Source organism: Eumetopias jubatus, unplaced genomic scaffold (assembly GCF_037043125.1).
Source record: "Eumetopias jubatus isolate StellerSeaLion01/CBP00866 unplaced genomic scaffold, mEumJub1_p1.0 scaffold_2, whole genome shotgun sequence".
Taxonomy (NCBI): Eukaryota; Metazoa; Chordata; class Mammalia; order Carnivora; family Otariidae; genus Eumetopias; species Eumetopias jubatus.
This window is the reverse complement of record NW_028274808.1, coordinates 3394947-3415904: the sequence shown is the minus strand read 5'-3', so window position 1 is coordinate 3415904 and position 20958 is coordinate 3394947. Positions and strand designations below refer to the sequence as shown.

Sequence of the window (20958 nt, the reverse complement as noted above, 5' to 3'; positions counted from 1 at the left end):
CACACATACAGAGGCGCACACACAGGCACACACAGAGGTGCACACACAGGTGCACACACATACATGGGTGCAGGCACACACAAAGGTGCACACACACAGGTGCACACAGAGACGCACAAGTACACACACGGGCACACACACAAGTGCACACAGAGACACACAGGTGTGCACACACACAGGTGCACACCGAGACACACAGGTGCACACACATACATAGGTGCATGCACACACAGGTGCACACAGAGACACACAGGTGCACACATACATAGGTGCATGCACACACAGGTGCACACACGGGCACACACACAGGTGCACACAAAGACACACAGGTGCACACACATACATAGGTGCATGCACACACAAAGGTGCACTCACAGGCACACACAGATGCACACACAGACACACACAGTGGTGCGCACACACACAAGTGCACACAGACACACAGGTGCACACACATACATAGGTGCATGCACACACAAAGGTTCACACACAGTGCACACACAGAGGTGCACACACATATGGGTGCACACACATACAGAGGTGCACACACATGCAGGTGCACACATAGGCCCACACATGTCTATTTATGTATAATTTTTAACGTACCTTTGACTCCTGTCTTTCTTCAGCTTCCACTTTCTGGTAGATATTTTTTGAGGCATTATGCACACCAGCTTCCTCCGTTTCTATGTCTCTTCCTGCCTTGTCTTTCCCGTTCTTATTTAGCCTTTGACCCACCATCGTGCCCACACCGTCCTCCACTCCAGCAGCCCTCCATGTTGCTAAATCCCACATGCACGCACCACGTCCTGTGTTCCTTGGTGGCGTTGCGTGCCGTCCCCACTGCTGGTTCAATGTCCCACTCCCCTGCTCTGAGGGACAACACCATCTCTTTGGCTGATTCCACTGGCCCACAGGCTGCTTCCTTCTTTGCTTTTGGATTCACAACCTCCCATTCTCAGTTGGACCCCCTATTTTCATCATTCACTTCCCCCGAGCATCCTCAACACTCCTGGATTCAAAGATGGCAGCAGCGATGAGTAGTAGACAGCCCTGCCGCTAATCTCACCGGGTCAAGTTCCACGAGTCCCAGAACCAGATGTCTGTCCCACTGCAGCACCTACCCCGGGCATCACTCCGGCACTCAAACCCTGTGTGCAACACTGAGCATATGATTTTCTTTTCCAGGTCAGCTCATCTTCCAGTCTTCCCCAATTCTCTGAGTAAACAGTGTACATTTTAGCCAGTTGCTTCAGCTATAAACCTGGTGCTGGTCTCGACTCCTTGCCCCCTCTGCTGCCGACATTACCTCCACCATTGTCCTTGCCCCAGCTCTGCAATATCTCTGGGGTCCTGGCAGATCCCTCAGTCAATATCACACACTTCCTCCTAACCACCCTCATCTTTCTCCTAGAAAACCGTCAGACTCTTTAAAGTCTTACCACATTGATTCTCCCTACTTCAGAGGCCAAGTCATCAGCAGCCCTGGTATCTACAATTAAATGAAAAACAACTTCGGACTTAGTAAGGAGACACATTATCTGAAAGGATTATTTATTGCCCTGGGAGAAGAGGTCTATTTCAATAGAAAGAACAATATCTAACCACAAGACAAGCACAGGTCTCCAGGGTTAGGGAAAAGGTGTTTTCCTCTCTACAGATGAGGGACAAGCCTACAGGCACTGGGTATGGGGAAGCTGGAGAGGCCATGATGGGTGGTGGGCCAGAGAAGGTCTTACCTGGAGGCCGACTTGCTCACGGGGGCACTGGCTGCTGGCTCAGGCTGGGGGCGCCAAGGGACTGGGACCAGGTAGAGGGGGAGACCAGTGTTGGGTTAGGATGCGTTTTGTCCTGAACCATCAGTGGGAACACGCAGTTCAGCTAACCATTTCTGAGACAAAGAACGAGATTTATGTCTCGTCAGGTCATAGGCAAACAAAGGTGCTCCTGAGTCTTATCTAAGCAGTAGGGTAGGGGAAGGTCATGGAATGGAGGCATTTCTGGGCACAGAAAAGAGTATGAGTGTGTGTGTGTGTGTGTGTTTGTGTGTGTGTGTGTGTGTGTGTGTTTGTGTGTGTGTGTGTGTGTGTGTGTGTGTGTTGGGGTTTTCCCTCCCCTTTCCTGGTGAGAAGGCTTTTGCAGGTGTCTGAGAGAGAGAGATGTGCATTTCACCTCGACACACCTTCCCTTTGTTATGCCCCCTTTATCTGTCTGTACAGCTGAATTGAAAACTTAAACAGTATTTACTATGAATTCCATGCTTCTCTTTCCTATTTTTATACATCTGATTTCTACCCTTTCCCTATTTCTATTGAAGTATATTTTGTTGAAGTATGAACATTTCATTCATGATCATAATTTTAAACTTCGTTATTATATGGTGCCCTCCATTGTTCAATTGGCATGATCTTAATGTATGAGTCAATAAGAAAAATATACATAATCACATTTCTTCTATAAGCTGCCAATTAAGTGATTTATCTCAGTTGATTTCAAGAACTTTCAAAAAGTCTTCTCCACTTTGAATATTTTTAATACTGTATTCAAAATTTAATTTTTGTTTCCTTAGTGACCTCCAAAAATCAAATACAAATTCCCATGAATTTATGTGGAGGTTTTGGAACTATACTTTGGTATAGTTTTGAAACTACATTTTATCTTACATAACTCTAACCTCTATAGGTCAATTTATTTTTGTTTTATTTCTCTTGATATTTTCCAGGTAGGGTTATTAAGGCTGTATCTACACAATTCTAAAGCTATCAATTACTTAAATCCAAAAAGAATGGTCTAAAATAAACACACACACACACACACACACAGAGTCTAAATAGGGATTATCTAGACAAGAGGTCATAAATTGTTGCAGTTAGCTGGCAAAATATTATTTTTAAAATTTAAATTTTAAATATTTAGAATTAAATTTCATACAATTTGTGAAATATCCATAGATCCGCTTTCCTTTATCTTGCAGTGTCAGAATCTGCAAACATTTTGTCATTGTTCACATGGAGGGAGAGTCCCCTCAAGTGTCATAGTGATGGCCCCTTGCAGAGTAGCAAGGCATTGGCTTCAAAAGTTTCCTTTAGTCCCTGCAAGCTTTGATCATTGTTGTTGTCTGTGTGGCCTTTAAACATTTTATTTGGTGAATTCTCATATCAGCCGAACATCTGGTTGGCTGAGCAAATGTTTTATTTACTTGATGCCTAACTCTGTTTATCCAAGTTAAAAATAAATAAATAAATAATTCCTAAGCAATATATTTTTTATTGTAGGCAAGTAATTTCCTATAAATGAGAGCTGTAAAAGTAAATTAAATAAAAAGATTGGGAACATGAATTTGAGGTGTTCCAACGGTATCATATCTGACAGGGATGACAGTTAGATAGTTCATCAGTGTTTGTCATCTTATAAAATTTATAAATGGGCAAAATGACACAGTTCTGACTTGTATGTCACATCAAAATTCCTAGGTCCTACTTGAGATTTATAAGTTAAGCTTATAATTAATAACTCATAAGAAGATGCATAAGTCATGCAGATAAGTCTTTTCATTCTCAGTGATGTCTATGTCGTACCCCTTATTCTTAAGCCTTGTCATTTATTTATGTCCATATAAAGGTCAAAAATGTTACTGTGGTCGTAGCTGTCCAGAAGTTAAATGACTTATACAGAACTTGAGAAATGGAAGGTGAAGAGCCGTGTTGAATAAAATTGAGCTCGTGTACCCTATTTCTAAGTCAAAGATTGAAAAACGAAGGGCAGCATGAAGATCTTTATCAGTTCTTTAGATATTGGAAAATTTAATGGATATCAGAAAAATGACTACATGATCCCATTGGCGGTCACATTACACACCTATAATTTAAACACGTTTAAATTTTTTATTAAATTAAATTTTTAAATTTAAATACCATAGTGCTTGGGATTGATAGATGTGAATAATAGTTATTCTCCTAGATCCAAACAAATGATTCCCCTATGGAAGATAAAATTCAGTGGGTTCCTTTACTTTTATAATACTGGTATGGGCTTATCGGTACTTAGATTTTCATAATGTTTGTGACATTTGGGGCCATTAAGTATTTTAGTGACTCTTTTTGCTTTTGTTTTTTGTAAATCAACATTTGGAGAAGTTAAGTATTCCTCTCTCTGTCTCTCTTTCTTACATTATAATGTAATAATGTCATGCCAAAAAAGAACTTACAGGTAATTTTAATTACTTTAGCTATAGGAAGTAAAAATGCCTTCTTTCTTCAAAGATCCACTCTTTCTAATTTTCCTTTTGCTCTATGTACTAAGCACATTTATTTTTTTAAAGGGATAAGTTAAATCTTCTTACTCATTTATTCAATCATAAAACTGTTGAATTTGAGTGAATTGAATCTATATGAGAAAAGAGGCATTCATTTGTAGATACAGATTTTTCCCCTTTAGGAGCAAAAGCAATCAAACTGCCTATATGTGCAATGAGCAACAGAAGGATACCTTCTAGCTGATTGTATGAGCACACCAACTGTTCCTTATCGACACAACCACACTTTTCTGCATGAAATTCATGTGCCTCTAAAACTGAGTTGCTCTTTTTGCTTTCACCATGATATTCTGAGCCACCATGGGTTACCGAGAAGAGCAAGGTTGGGTGTCTACTTTATCCTTTTCACCCATCTGCATAAGTGAATCAAGTTCTCAACAGGCAGCTCTTTATATGGAAGACTATCTCACGTAAAAATGTTGGAAACAGTGGACAACCAGTAGCTGTATCAATTCTCATCCCTCTCGGGCATCCTAGTTTAAGGTAGAGAAAGCACTGACGGTGGTAGTCCATTTTATAAGCTGACCCACTTCTTCCCTGCAGACCATGCGGATTTGCTTTTCCTTTTATGGGTTGGCCTAAAGTAGAGGTAACAATCTCAATCAGCTTCTCCCTTAAGAGACTCATCCCTCTACACCAAAAACACACCTGGACAGTACATGTCAGCTATGTCTCCTAGGTGACAGCCCCTTCAGAAGCCCACATCCCAGCTGAGATTTGCTGTGTGCTCCCTAGTCAGTCCTTCCCAAGCTTCTGATGCAGGGGAGGAAGTGGATTCTCAGTGTCGTGTGTTGCCTGAGAATCCAACAGTTCCTTTGGATTAAAATCAGACTTTCTCCACAATGTAAAGGTCATCATGAAAAACGTCTACTGAGCACTCCTCCTTGGTTGCTCAAAGCACAAGACACAATTACAGTCACAACTGGGAGCAAGCAACTTGGCTAACCATCTCCCAGCCGAGGCTCTGGGCTGCCCAAAAACCATGGGATTGTCTGCAACCTTAGCAACAGTGTAGGTTGGCTTCGTTGGTAGCTATTAGGATCAAGAAGTTTGCATAACCAATAAAGAACATTGGGGTGGATAATCTAACTTAACTGTGAGAACCAGGATCATTACCTTATTACAAAGCAAGAGAGATCTGCCATTCTAGCCATCATAACAGCCAATCTGGGAAACAGGGAGCTTATATACAGGTGCACTTCAGAAATTCTGTGGATTACCAGATGTGGCTTAATGCTCCTGGGGCCCCAGCTTGATTTTATCATGGAGAGGGAAGTCAAGCACCTGAAGGAGGCTTCAAAGCCATATTCAGTGTAGACATGGATTCATCTGCAACCTCTCCTCCTGTAACAAGGCTGTGAGTAAACATGTGTAAGTCTGTGTGTTAAATGCTATTTCACGTGACGATTCATTAGGAATCTCTATCAACTGTTACCTTGTTTATAACATATTGTGATAACTGATGCTTGTGTTGATACCCCAGAGGCACTACTGAAACAGGAATGGAATCTTTCAATGAGGAGGATGCTATGTTGAGCACAGTTTTGTTTGATTCTTCTCACATGGAAACCGCCCTCCATATATATATATATTTACATATATATATGAGTTTTTATTAGCAGTTGTATGTGATATATTAGAAGACTCATTTCTCCAACAGAGTTTATTATATTTCAAGCAAAACAAGAATGAGAACAAACTGCTGATTTTATTCTAGAAGAGTATAATAAAGAAAGAAATTGGTTGATAGTTGAAACACAGTATGGGGTTCTGTTCTTTTTTGAACATGGGTCTATAAAGTAAATTTAGACTCAAATAAAAAGATTACAAGGAGGCATACCATGCACTGTGGATATTTGCTAAGCCATTTGGCCCTGGATTTCAGGAAAAGGCTGTTTGCAAGGCTTTCAATGTTGGGTGGCCCTTGGGAGAGGTGGGCAGCCTTGCTGTGTGTTTGCCAGGTTGGCCCAGGAAGGGGCACAATAAGGGGAGAGAGAAAGGGAATGTGTGTGCACATGTATGGGGTGCTTGTGTGCGTGTGTATGTGTGCGTGTGCATGCATGTGTGTGTGGTTTGTGCACGTGTGGTGTGTGCATCTGTGTGTGTGTGTGTGTGTGTGTTCATGCATATGTGGTAGAAAGAGAGACACACACACACCGATTCGCCGTGGCTTTCTGTTCTCACGGTCCCTATCTTTATATGCATTGCAGTTTTCTAAGCTTCTAGTTTTCGAATAGAAGTTGATATTATAAAAGCAATTGATAATGACAAACAGGCCACTAGGCCGTGAGGTATTTTCCTTCAAGACATATTTTTTTCCATACAGGTTTGAATACTCTTTTCTTTTAGACAACTATAGGTTTGTTCCCTTGAAGTCTGGTACTTTGTAGGAGATTTTAACAGTCAAATACTGTACTTACAAGATGAAGAAAAACAAAATTGGAGAACATCTTTGTAGACTGTGCAGTTATTGTCTTGATGATAGATTGCTAATTCCAAAATTGTGAGTTAAAAGCACTTTTTCTTTTGCAAATGGTTATTAGAGCTTTGAATTTCAATAATAATTGTGATTATGGTGCTTATCGATCTGGAAGAAATCCTTAAATAGGTCATTTCTCCTTCTCATTGTCTTAGAAATTCCATGTTATAATGTGGCTTCACCAAAAAGCAGCCCCAGAAAACTCATTATATTATTGGTAAATTTTTGATTTTGTATAGATGAAAGTTTTTCTCCATACGGAGTCCTAAATGTTACATGTCATAGCAGTGAGTTAAGAATCCTCCAGTAACGTTTTTCCTCTTAGTATCCATATATCATGCGTGTGATTCCCTACTAATAATCAAGTGTGCTACAAATAAAATGGAATAAATTTATGTTTAGCACATTGCAGTTTATAAAGTCCGCTTGCATGAATCACGCTACGTGATCTCCACTCCGATCTTGTCGAGCAGACAGCGTTCCTCCTGCACTAGTACAGTGGACACCAGAGGGCAGGCGTGGGGCAGGTGGGGGTTCCTGCACGGCCCCCTGGGGGTCTTTGTCTCCCTCCGGGTTCTTCCTGGTTCTTCCCCCTGGGGAAGCCAGTGCCAGGAATTATCTCAAGCTGCTGAAAAACCTTTGCATTGATGCATCTTCTGATTTCTGCTTCCTGCTTGCAATCCCTCTTTAGCGGTTTATCTGACTCTTGTCCAGAGACATACAATTGCAAATATCAAAATAAGTAAGGAAGTGAAATTAAGGATTTTTTTAATCTGCTAACTGCAGTGAGGGTTTAACCATACTGTTAAAATTTAAAAATTTATCTCACAATTTGGGAACTTGCAAAGACACTGTGTGCCAACTGCTGTATCTTTATTATATTGAAAATGTAAATATGATTTATTGCATAAACTATATCTTATTAGAAAGATTGTACTGATAGTAATTGCTAGTGCAGTGCTTCTACAGAACTTTTTTTTAAATAAGAAAATGGAATGGATTTTTTAAATTTTATTTGTAATGAACAATTAATTAAAAAAATCAAAACATAACAACCACATTATTTCTTAGTCAATAACACTTAGAATGGAGTGCTAGTATAATTCTCTTTTAAATTAGAAGGAAATTAGGTCCACACTCGCCTGACATTCTTTATTGAGAATTTTATTATCATTTGTTTTACTTTTTTATAAAAGTCAATTCACACTATCTACTTTTCTTCCAAGGTAAACACCATCAGATAGATTGTTGGTATGTGGTTTACTACTTCTAAAGCACACAGTTAGCTACTTATTAATTGGAAGTTTTTATAATTCTGTTACTACTAATAATTACTGTTTTACTTAGGATGGTAAGTGGCAACTTGGAGAAGATACGTTTCAAAACTTAATGAAAACTTTGGTCTTAAGAAACTGTATGTAATCATAGCCTTCTGAATTCCAGACTAACTTAACTTCCTATAGTTGAGCTTGATTCTGTCTGTTTCAGCCTATGAACTACAGAACTGCCCGGACCCACCTCCTTTTCAGAATGGTTATATGATCAACTCAGACTACAGTGTGGGACAATCCATTTCTTTCGAGTGTTACCCTGGGTACATTTTAATCGGCCACCCAGTCCTTACCTGTCAGCACGGGATCAACAGAAATTGGAATTATCCCTTTCCAAGATGTGACGGTAGGCTACTCGTTCTTGGCAACAATATAATTTTTCATGTATATAGTAGTGCATTAATTATTAAATGGACATATTAAAAAATCCATTCATTTATTCAACAGATATTTATTAGGAATCTGTTATGTTAAACTCATTCTACTTATTATTTCAGGAATATATCATATGCCAGTAAGTTAAAAATATGAATAAATAGGCTTTGCCCTCAAGGAAATTATAAAGAAAACAAAATAATAAACACAAATATGTATAACACAAACCAGACACAAGCAGAGTGTTTTGATGAATTGCGTGAAGGATGGTGTTTGCTTGGGAAGTGACCAGGGAAATCTTTATGATGGTAGTAGTATTTAGAATTACAGTCATTCCACCAAATTACGGGATTAGTGGAGGAAAGGATGCTTATTAATTTTACCCTGGATTTATTTATTTTTTATTGTTTAACTTTTACAATAATCATATATTGCTTTTGTATTTTAGCAAACTGATTTTATTTTTGTAGTGGGCCTTGAAGTATATATACTATTTTGCTATTCAGAGATGGAATATCCAGGGTAGAAAAAATAGTGTAAACAAAGACAGGGTGTAGAAATGGTTGTAGGAAAAAACTAAAGTAGTGCAGTTCAATGATGCATGATGATCAGGGTTTCTCGGGAGATGTGGGAATGAGGTGGTGATGGAGGGAAATCTGGATTCATCAAATATCCCTAGTCTGAGCAGGAATCACTTCTTTGAAGCTTCTCTATGACTACCTGATTTTTTTGATGATTTCAAAATTTTTGTAATATCAAATTGAAATTAATAGATCAAGTACTTATGAGGAAAGCATATGAAACAGAAAAGTTCCTGTAACCCTAATATTAGAACTTTATAAATACAGCAACCTTTGAGTGAAAAGATAATGAAATTATCAACTCTGTGGTCCTTTGAAATGCTAAATATTTATATATCACCAGGCAAAAGGGAAAGGCAACTAGCTGTGTTTGGATTTCTTCTGAAAAAGTAAAAACAGAACAAAACAAAACAAAACCACTGGTGGACTTTTTAAATTATATTTTTCACCTGTATTTTTCCATTCTATATTATTGTAAAAAAACTATGAAAAAAAAAACTTCAGCTGTATTTTTTAATTCCTTGTCTTAAAAAAAGGAAATAAAAATTAAATTAATCTAGTCTAATGCAAATTTAATAACATGTAAAACAGCATTTTAAAAATTACTTTATAAAACTAAGTATAGCAGTAGCATATCTGGTGCTTTTTATTAAAACACCTAAAAACATTTTTTTATTACTCTCCATTTAAAAATTCATTTATCTGCATATCTATAAGATACTTTGAATTGTCATGATTAAACCCTTTTCTTATTTGTAATTTTCACCTGAGTTCTTTGAATTCATATGCACATGGGAGACGCCTTGGCTTGATATTAAAAAGTAGAGTTAAATATTTAAAAAGGCTTCATCTTTTTTTCAAGCTCTGTTTTCAAATATAGAAGTAACTGCTGGCTTAGAATTATTTTGTGAGCATGAAAGTAACAAAATATATTGTTTGTGATGTAGCTCAAAGGGGATGCCACCTTTTATAATTACACCATAATCTGTCATCCTACTCAGAGTTGGCCAAACTGAAGCTAAATTCCTCCAGACACCAGCTGAAAGTATAAGAATAGCCCCCGAACCACCCTGAGGTTGGATGATTCACTAAGAGGACTCACAGAACTCACTAAGCTATTGCACTCTGGTTGTGGTTTATAACAAGGAAAGGACACATGAAAATCATGGGAAAAGATGCCTAGGTTACAGTCTAGGAGGATGCATCACTCTCAGAGAACTAAAGGGCGACAATATGCCCAGAATATCGCCAACCTGAGAAGTTCACTGGGTCTTAATGCCCAGAGTTTTTAACTGGGGCTCTGTTAGGTAGGTTTAACTGCTTGATGGATTGCCTGGTGGTTGATGTCAGCTTCCAGACCAACTGATATCCTGTAACTCAAAGGCCCCACCTTAAATTCCATGGCTGGTCTTTCTGGCACAGTCAGCCCATCCTAAAACTATGGGGTATGGCCAGCACCCACATGAAACAAAGATACTCGTATCAGGTATGTCCTTAAACCCCCTCCCACCCCCTCCAGACCTCTCTAAAACCCCCTCCCACCCCCTCCAGAACAGAGGGCTGGACCTCTCTAAAACCCCCTCCCACCCCCTCCAGAACAGAGGGCTGGACCTCTCTAAAACCCCCTCCCACCCCCTCCAGAACAGAGGGCTGGACCTCTCTAAAACCCCCTCCCACCCCCTCCAGAACAGAGGGCTGGGCCTCTCTATAGACAAGGTCAAATTCTTTACCACACAAGTATTTTTACCGTTATCTCTCTTCATATCTATAGTGTCATAGGCAAAATAAAAAACCAAAACATAAAATTCAAATAAAATTATGTCATACAATGAACTTTCTAGGCACCATCCAATGTGTGTTTAATATCCTTTCCATATTGGATTAAACTCAAGAAAAAAATCAGCAGAGGATATTATTGTATAACAAAAGTTATTTTATCTGTGAAAGGTTGTATTCCCAAAAAGATATATATATATATATTTTTTAAAAGTCTTTGCTGATAATGGTGGGCTGTTGAGATGTCCATTAGTGTCCACTTATACTATGGTTAAGCTCCTCACAAGACACCAGCAAACTCTGCTGATTATCCAGGATGCTCACCTGAAATGTATTTTATTAATTCAGCATGGTTTTTCAGTTCAGAGTTATTCTTGGTGTGTAGAACAAACCTACTGAAAAACAATCTTCAAAGGTCCAACCCGGTTAACTTCAGAAGAATATCAGAATAGATCAGAGATACTTGGGGGAAAAACAAAAACAAAAACACAGCTACTTTGAACAACTTCTGGTATCTTTAGTAAAAATCGAATAATTTAGACAATTAAGGTTCAAGAATTCTACATCTTAAGGCATCAATCTTCACAAGCATATATTAAACCAATTTCTGTGTACATGCTGACAGTATTAGTATGTTTATTGTATAAGGATTTATTATGTAAAGTTAGTGTATTCTAAATTCATCTGAAAAATATCTGGACTAAAAGTATGGTACCTCTTAAGAGAAAAAAGAAAAAATAGGTCTCAAATGACTTGAGAAATTCAAGACATTATTTTTGCCAGTAACATAATTATATAGAAGGCTCAGTTTAAAAAATTTGGGTTATAATTGTTAAAATAAGGTTAAAAGGACTTGTTTATTAGTTTACTAAATGTAATTTGATAATTAAATATGCGTCTCTACTTACAAATACAGTTTAAAAATTTTAGATTTTTTGTTGACCTAATCTTTTATCACTGAAATATTTATGTAGATATACTTTGTTAACTTAACTAAGTTAAGCACTGCCCTAATGTTCCTCAACTTAAAATGCAGTAATATCTGTGGTGGGGAACTATGTGGATAGAGGTAATTACTAGATAATATGTTGCAATTAATGTGTTAGCATCTTCTTTTAGATTGACAGATTTTTGTAAGCAGAACACTATTTGATTACATAATTGACAGGAGAAATCCAGCCAGCCAAAGAATATGTTATTATATACATAATTTTTAAAATTAAGGTTTAACAAGTTGATTGATGAATACAGAAAATAATCTCTCCCAATAGTTTAGAATAAAAATGACATCCTAAAGACTACAACTCTTTTTACTTATATTTATAAATATTTATAGTATTTATATAATATTATATTATGTTATATATGATTTATGTTATTTATATAAACATAATATTTATGTTATAAAAATTATTTTAAATATTTCCATTATCAAACAGTCCCTAAGATAGAGTGCACTATGTTTCTCTAACTTAAAACCATCATAAGGAAACCAGAGTAATTGAAGGAAAAAAAAATAGGTCTAAAACACCTATAGTGCTCCACATATTCGGTGAGATCAGGCATTCAGTTCCTGGTTACATTAATAGTCAAGAGTTTAAAATTCATAAATATTCATGCCAAATGTAGGTGTTGGTTGTTTAGTACTGTAGACTTTTTCTTTACCCTCCTTTTAAAAGTTAGGCAGAAATCTTAATATAATCCTGGAGAAAACCATCTATAAATTATCTATAACTGTCCTAGTGGATATTTAGGGTTTTTAAAATTTAATTTCTGATTGAAATCAGTTAAGCTCTTTCTATCCATCTCAATTCAGAGACAGTCACTTTGTACATGTTTAAATGGAGAAAAATCACAATAAAGACATGTGTGGGCGCTCCTTGATTTTTCTAAGTCTAGCCCCAGGTAGAATGAAGTGACAGTGAGTCTCCACCTCCCTGTGCTGATGTCCACCATGCCCACCAGCTCATCTTCCAGTATCTTCTGGCTCTGGCTTCACATGAGCAGGAATTGGTGAGATACACCCATCACTTTTTGTATGAGCCACCTAAAAGTTTCATGTTCTCAAACAACGGTGAAGTGAATAGAATCCACAGCGATACTTTTAGGTAGTGGTACCAGGTGGAGTGGGGTGGGAAGTGAGGATGGGGAGGAAGGCTTTTTACATATAAATAGGCACTGAATAAACTTCACATTGAATGAGACTCTACCGTAAGACAGCACCTCCATCATATTCAGTGTAGCTATTGCTGGCTCTAGAATTTGATGGAAGTGGACAACTTAATTATCTTCATGTATGTATTTTTCTCTGGAGAAACACATACAGAAATAACCTGAGAACGTTTTTTCATTAATTGTGCTTCACACAGCAGTCCTTTCTCACAACCTATTCTTAACATGCATCCGTGTAGAGTTACAGACAACATTCACTCTGACCCTCCTGGCCACCAGTGGGTGCCTTTTTCCTACAACAGCAATTCTGCGACACTGCCGGATAGCCTCCCTGAGGAGAGCTTCTGGTCCCACAGGTGAAACTCCCAGTCTCACAAGGCTGCCCCTGACCTAATTCGGATGCCAATCCCAAGTCCAGATTGTCACCTGTGCTCCTCATTGACTGGCTATAAAGCAGAAGTCTCCATGACTCCCTCCTCCTACTGGATGAATTTACTAGAGCAACTCACAGAACCCAGGAAAACATTTTACTTACAAGATTACAGATCAAGATTACAGAGGATATAACTCAGGAACAGTCAGATGGAAAAAATGCAGAGGGCAAGGTGTGTTGCAAGGTGAGCAGAGGGTCGTATTCACTCCAAGTGAACCATCCTCCCGGCTCCCCAAGCGTTCACCAACCCAGAAGTTCTCCAGACCCCATCCTTTGGGGTTTTCATGGAGTCTTCATTACAGAGGCATGATGATTAAATCTCTGGCCAGTGGTGATTAACTTGACCTCCAGCTCCTCCCATTCCCTGGAGGTTAGGGATGGGGCTGAAATTTCCAATCCTCGATTACTTGTTTGGTTCCCCTGGCAACCAGCCCCATCCTCGGATGCTTTCCTAGTCACCTTATTAAGGTAAGCTCAGGTGTGGTTGAAAGGGTCTTGTTATGAATAATAAAGGATACCTTTATCTCTTTTATCACTTAGCTTTTATCCAAGGTTTCCCGAACCCTGTGCCAAGAACAGGGAGGAAGACCGAATATGTATTTCTTATTATAAATCACAATATCACAGTGTACATTCACAGATATATGAATGACTATTGTCTCTTGACTCTTTGGCTCCCTGAAGTGGAGGAGGGTCTGACACCCATGTCCCTTCCGATTGTGAAGTGTAGTGCACAGTACGCTGATGGGCTCTCTCCTGTCCAGCTGGTGGCCTTCCTTGTCCTGCTGTGACCAGGCTCCCAGGCAGACAGTGAGGAGCTGCGAGGTGCCCGCTCGGCTGTGGTGCACGGATCATCCTGCGACTAGATGCCCCTCAGAGCAGCTTCAGGATTGATCTCCACCTCAGGATCCACGTCATGCTGAGTTAGATCCCACATCCACAGGCTCTGTGGACTTCAAGTGACATTCCCCCCAGACGTGGAAACCTAAATATGCCTGTGGGGCCACAGCAATGAGGGAAAAGCCTTCTCTGGGATCGCAGACAGGTCAGGGGATGTGGTGAAGGAAACTTTCTCTCATTTTTCTTAGGATCCTCTTTTCTCCTCTCTAGACGACACAGCAACATTTGCCTTGAAGAATTTTATGTGCATTCATGGAATGTTATTAGCTTGTGTTTGTTCTTTCCCTCACTGTACTTACGCAAGTTGACTTTTATACTCACTTAGCATTTGCTTGGTACCTTTCTCATCACTACACAGTAAGATCCAAAGGTCTCTGTGGTTCTCTGCTCTGTCCCCCACTCTAACCCCACATGTCCTGGCCCATGATAGACTCTCAATAAATACTCCTTGAATAAGTAAATGGTGGACTTGTTATTTGAATATCATACATAAATCATGGCAAGGATTGCCATGCTTACTGTCCTAGAGCTATTAAGTAACATAAAGAACACCAGAAGCCAGTAATCTGTCCTCGCAAGAGAATCACCATATTGTTTCTTTTGCCCTTGAAGAGATGGGTACCATCTTTTTGTTTGTTTTGTTGTGTTTTTTTCACCACTGGGAAGGGTACCCCTATATATAATGTGGTCATACAATTATAAGATTCAACTCGAAAAGTCAAAATGCACAAGGGAAGTCTTGGGGATTATAGATTATAAGTCAATAGCAAATGAATAACCTCAAGTCCACATAAGATGTGTCAGCCCACTTGCTTCACTACATTCATTACTAAAATATTTTGTGGTGACTGTCTTACTCATTTTCAATTCATCAATTATTTATTGTCTCTTATTTATTGTGATACGAGCTAGGCACTGGGGATTCGTGAAAGTGGGTTGTGGGTAGAGGTGAAAAGGAGCACCGTCACTGACTTCTAGCCACTGACCATCTAATGGTGAGAATAGCTGGCAGCCAATTATAGCCATGAGACAGGTGAACAAACGTGGCCATGCAGAGCCAAGCCGCCTTCAAGGGGGAAGTAACATTTGAGTTGAGTTTTGAAGAAAGGATCAGCTCACCCTGGCAGCAGAGTAGGAGAAAAGCCTTTGAACTTTTCAAGCAGAGTGAATATTTGCATGAAGTTTGGAGGTGAGAGAAAGTATGACATCTTCCGGACATACAAGTAGCTCAGTGACTGCCGCCTAGATCGTGGCCCCATTTTACAGATTATTGTTGTCCCTGTGCTTTGCTCTGCTAGTTCACAAAGCAAAGTTTGGCAGCCTCCAAACCCCACTTATCAATACTCATGGCATAACATTTCTAAAATGTTCTCCATGGCCCCTTCTTCTAATGACTCTATCCAAAACCTGGCCTGGGTTCAATCTATTTTATACTGGAACATTCTCTACCTCTTTTGAAATACGTATGCATCTATATGATCAACACAGCAGCGTACCATATACTGCCTTGTAGCATGTCGTCGCTCACTATTTTGTATTCAGACGTTTGTTTCCCTTGTTTTACAATGTAGTTTGGCCTGTTTTCTCCACCTAAACTCGACACCTTTCATGACAAGTCTTTGAAAGCTCCAGAAGATTCATGCTAGTAGCAGGCACTCAGACCACCTCTATGGGATTTTGGTTGATTAAAAAGCCTAGTCGTTTATGACTTTGATGTGTCCTCCCACTCTCTTAGTGTAATAATGCATCTCAGATTATTCTGCTAATATATAGTCTCTTCATTTTTCCGTAGATAAGACAAAATAATTGCCATGGCAACAGAGAATACCAGTTCGTTAAGTAAAATAAACACAGGCTGATTAGGGATTGTGAGTCTTTGCAGAGTTGAAAGCTGTTGAGACGAGGAAGTGCTTCAAGAAAACACCACATATATAATTTTATCTCATTTCTTCAGGTATAGATCTGCCAAGAATTGATAATATTTTTGTTTTAGGCAAAAAGACTTGGATGCTACTCTTTCAGGCAGTTTAAATAGGTTTTAGAAATCTCACATAAAACAACAAGAAAATTTCCATGATATATATGCATAATTTCCACATAATCCTTCATGTCACAGCATGCAATGGATTATCAGCTTGGTCACATAAAATAGTAACTGGGTGACTGAGTAAGGGCCTTTTTTTTTTTATGGGAATGACTTTATCTTGAAGGGATTTTGAGTGGAGAATATATTAAATTGAACTTAGATAACTTAGTTTAGAAGTATAATTCTTCTAAGGTTTTAAGACTTTAGAGGAATTACTTTGACAAAGTAGTAACTGAGAAATATTTCACAATTATTTCTCATAAGGAAAATTTTGGCAAAGGGACTTTAGAGACTTAGAAATATTTAACTGTGTCTTTTCCAAAGTTGACTGTATAGAGCTTAATTTTCTTTGCTTCCTTTTTAGCTCCTTGTGGATATAATGTAACATCTCAGAATGGTACTATTTATTCCCCTGGATTTCCAGACGAGTACCCAATTTTGAAGGACTGCATTTGGCTTATCACCGTCCCTCCTGGCCATGGGGTCTACATCAACTTCACCTTGCTACAGACGGAAGCTGTGAATGATTACATTGCTGTTTGGTAGGAGACCCTTTCCAGATAGACTGATCTGTGATTGTGCTACACCATTCTTGCAACCACTGACATGGGGCTTTTATGTCAGATTACATATTAAGAAGTGACATTTTTAGGTAGATATTGGAAAGGAAATTTACCAATGAAATCCAGCAGTATAGAGAATAAACGTCATGTGACATGTTTGAGATTTGTCTCGTGGTAGACAAATTTGGGACTACTCTGAAGGCAGATTATCACAACATTATTGTATTTTACATTTTTAAGTGTGATTTTTCTTTTTTTTCTAAAATAAAAGTTGGTCGGGAATCTTTACCAAGATAAGAATTTGGTGCTTCTGGAAATTTTGAAGAGATAATTACACACAGCCCTCCTGCCATCCTTTGGAAATGTGGCAGGACTGCCCTTCCATATGATGTGTAGGAAGTAATACTGAGCCAGCAATCAGGGCTCGGGATTTGGGTTCTGGTTCTCTTTCCAATGAGTCATGTGGCCTTGGGTAAGTTACTCATGTGATCCTTGGCTACATTTTCATGTCTCTGGGAATGACTATCCTACCTTTGCTTTTGGAAGTGAGAGGTTATAGGGGACACAGAGATTGACAAGTCCTCTGTGATACTATGTTGGGAGAAGGCCGGAGGACCGATGGGGTGTGAGGAGGTGAGCTTAACCCAGGCTTGAAGAGCAGGATGTGCAGCCAGCATAAACTGCCATGAAAACTATGGACTAATGGCAGGTAACCATGCGGTATGCATGTGTGTGTATATTGGGAAGTTGGTGTAGAAAGTTGGTGTAAAGTTTAAGGGTCATTCCGGATACTGGAAAGCCTGCAAAGCACGGGGACAGGGTGATTTCAGGGTATTGGAAGATGTCAGGAATGGGTCTTATGGGAGTCCAGGTGAGCGGGACAGAGAATACAGGAGCTTATAAATCATGTGAAAGATCCCAGGTTTAGTTCTAAGAGCAATTAGGATTTGCTAGGGTTTCAGGAAGGGAATCACCTTAGCTGAAGAATTCCCAGTCTCATTTTTGTGGGAAATGTATCAAGTGAGGGCAAGAAAGGAGGCTGGTTTTGAGGCTGTAGAAATAACTCTTGCAGGGAGGAGATAATGGCCGAACCAACGGCTGAGGGAATGAGGAGGAATGGGGAACTTGAAATATTAAATTGATCCTGAAGCTGCTCTTTCAAAAGCAAGGCAAAACAAAAACCACAACATTGTACTATCGGCCGTTTCACCTGGATTAATGTATAGATTTAGCAGGTAGAAGCAAAAGCTCTTCATAATTAACAAAGTAGTCTATTGTCAGAACACTAACGAAAAGAGAGACCGTAAAGTCTTGTCAACTTTGTGACATTAAACATCTTGATATTTCTAAACCCAGTGTTCACAAGAGGGTAATATTTTATTCAGTTTGTTAAAAACACAAAAATTCAACTGAGTAAATTTGGAAGATTTTTTTGGCTTTATTTAGTGGTTCATGAATCGGGTAACATGCCATCTGGCAAGTAGAGAGACACTCTGAGGAGTTAGATGTACACAATGGAAGGTTTTTATAGGAAGCAGGGTGGAGCAAGAAATTATTAGTAAGAGAAAGGATTGTTTCAGGGAAGGTCACCTTCCCTGAGGGGGGTAGGGCAGGAGGTCTCATCATGCAGAATACCTTATGTTGGGTGGGGGCAGCTCAGCTGGAGACCATCCATGTGACCTCACTGATGCTGAAAATTTCTGAATGAGTGGCTGAAACTTTCACTCCAAGAGTGGTTGAAAGTGCAACTAAGTCTTACTTTCCTATCCTGGGGCCAGTGACTCGACCTTTGCACTCTTGTTTCCTTTTAATAAATTCTTAAAAACCTTTTATTCAGTAGCAAGAGCTCCATAAATTTCACCCATAATTAAAGAGACACCGTTGAATTTAGACTTTCAAACATGGACATATGAAAGGCAGCTGATACATGGTGAACAGTCACTAGAGTCAGGATGAATGTGTCTCTGTGATGGCTCTGAAAAGGTCCGCAGTGGGGTGAGTAGAAGTCAGCCCCAAGTCTCCAGGTGTGAGCACCAGCTCGGTCCCCTGGAGCCCGGCATGAGACCAAGCTGCTCAGGCCAGGATGAAGCTACATGTCAGAAGAAAATGATTGTTAGTTTCAGCTGTGATTAGGAACTTTCTCCTCAAACTTCTCTCTTTTTCTAGGGATGGGCCTGATCAGAATTCACCTCAGCTGGGAGTTTTCAGTGGCAACACAGCCCTGGAAACGGCGTATAGCTCCACCAACCAAGTCCTGCTCAAGTTCCACAGTGACTTTTCAAATGGAGGCTTCTTTGTTCTCAACTTTCATGGTCAGTGCATTCTCACCTCGTTGATTAAGGCAGAGAATTCCTTTTGGTTCTCCTGGTAGTGTTGACATATGCCTCCTCCCCAGTGAAAGCCTTCTGGGACTTCCTTACATTTGATGGCAGGGCCTCCTGTGGGGCTCCTCTGTTGCTAATGGTATTTGATGGTGCTGTGTGGCACGCTTGCACTCATTCCAGGACAAGTTTGTTGCAAATGAAACTCTGATGTGGAGGCCCTGGAAATAAATTTAGTACCTTTCCCAGATTTCCTGTGTCTGTCTCCAGAGGAGCCAACATAGCAAATGCCATGGAATTATGGAGGAGGCAACAGGAAATTTAATGATTTTGAAAATCAGTAATTTGGAGAAAAGTGTATCAGTCCCTTCTGTCTCGTGAAGACTGCACCCGTGGAAGTCCTCAGCATGGGGTGCAGAGAGGAACCTCAGCAAACGTAAATATGGACCTGGCACCAGGCCACGGGTGAACATTTCTCTTCCAGCATCTCCAAATTATGTCAAGTGGTTTTATTTAAATGTCATAATTTTGAAGACTGTACCCTTTTTCCCTTCGACTTTATATATTCTTTGCCATGAAATAATCCTGTAAGCTTGAGAATTTTATAAAACAATGATTTACAAATAAAGACATGGCAGTATACCTAAGCATTAAAACAACAGAAGCGGAATGTTTTTTTAATAATTTTGTTTATTCAGCAAATGTAATTGAGTTTGTTTTTTTTCCATAAACCCTTTAGCATTTCAGCTGAAGAAATGCCAACCTCCCCCTGCAGTTCCACAGGCAGAAATGCTTATTGAGGATGAGGATTTTGAAATAGGTAATGTGTTCTTTGTTACAAAACCATTAGCTCAACCCAACTTTTTTAACACCCACCCCTCACTGCAATAGTTACTCACATGAGTAAATAAGTATTTGTCAGAATATTCTAAAGCGTTGCTAGGGAGTTCATATATCGAAAACATATGTTTTTCTTCCTCCATCTCCATTATGTGTGTTTTTTGCCATTTGAACTTTGCTTCTGTCATTTTGAGCACATTGTCACCTCACCCACCCCTGCTCCCCTCCCACAAACATTTGCTAGCTTGTATTTTTCTTTTAAATAAAGTTATCAGGGACAGACTTAAATGGATATTTGTGTTTTTTTTAGTTTTTTAAAGATTTTATTTATTTATTTGACAGAGACAGAGAGAGAGAGAGAGGGAACACAAGCAGGGGGAGTGGGAGAGGGAGAAGCAGGCTTCCCGCTGAGCAGGGACCTTGATGCGGGGCTCGATCCCAGGATCCTGGGATCATGACCCGAGCCGAAGGCAGACGCTTTACAACTGAGCCATCCAGATGCCCCGATATTTGTGTTTAGTTAGAAAAGCATGTTCATGCACTAGAAGGACTTAATCATTTGTAGCTAAAATAATGATGAGTAAAACTTTGACCTTTCATTGAAACTGGGATGTAATTGGTGAGTATATGTAATGATAATATTTAGAAATTCTGCTTTATCATTCTATATTAATGGAGAGTTTCATTAAGTAATCATCAGGTCACTAGCCATGGCATATGTTTGCGGTATAATTACTGTGACCCAGGATTTCTCTGTCTCGGCTACAAATACAGCATTCTGTTCTC

At 39.3% G+C, this 20958-nt stretch overlaps 1 protein-coding gene across 1 annotated transcript in view; it reads left to right on the top strand.

The window, feature by feature from the left end:
* The window catches only part of CSMD1 (CUB and Sushi multiple domains 1), a 1681733-nt gene that overhangs the window by 1512340 nt on the left and 148435 nt on the right, over nt 1-20958 (top strand). The window contains exons 45-48 of the mRNA XM_088021297.1: nt 8283-8471; nt 16813-16990; nt 19178-19323; nt 20072-20152. Of these exons, the coding sequence (XP_087877423.1) occupies nt 8283-8471; nt 16813-16990; nt 19178-19323; nt 20072-20152 (594 nt within the window). The remainder of the gene's footprint in view (nt 1-8282; nt 8472-16812; nt 16991-19177; nt 19324-20071; nt 20153-20958) is intronic.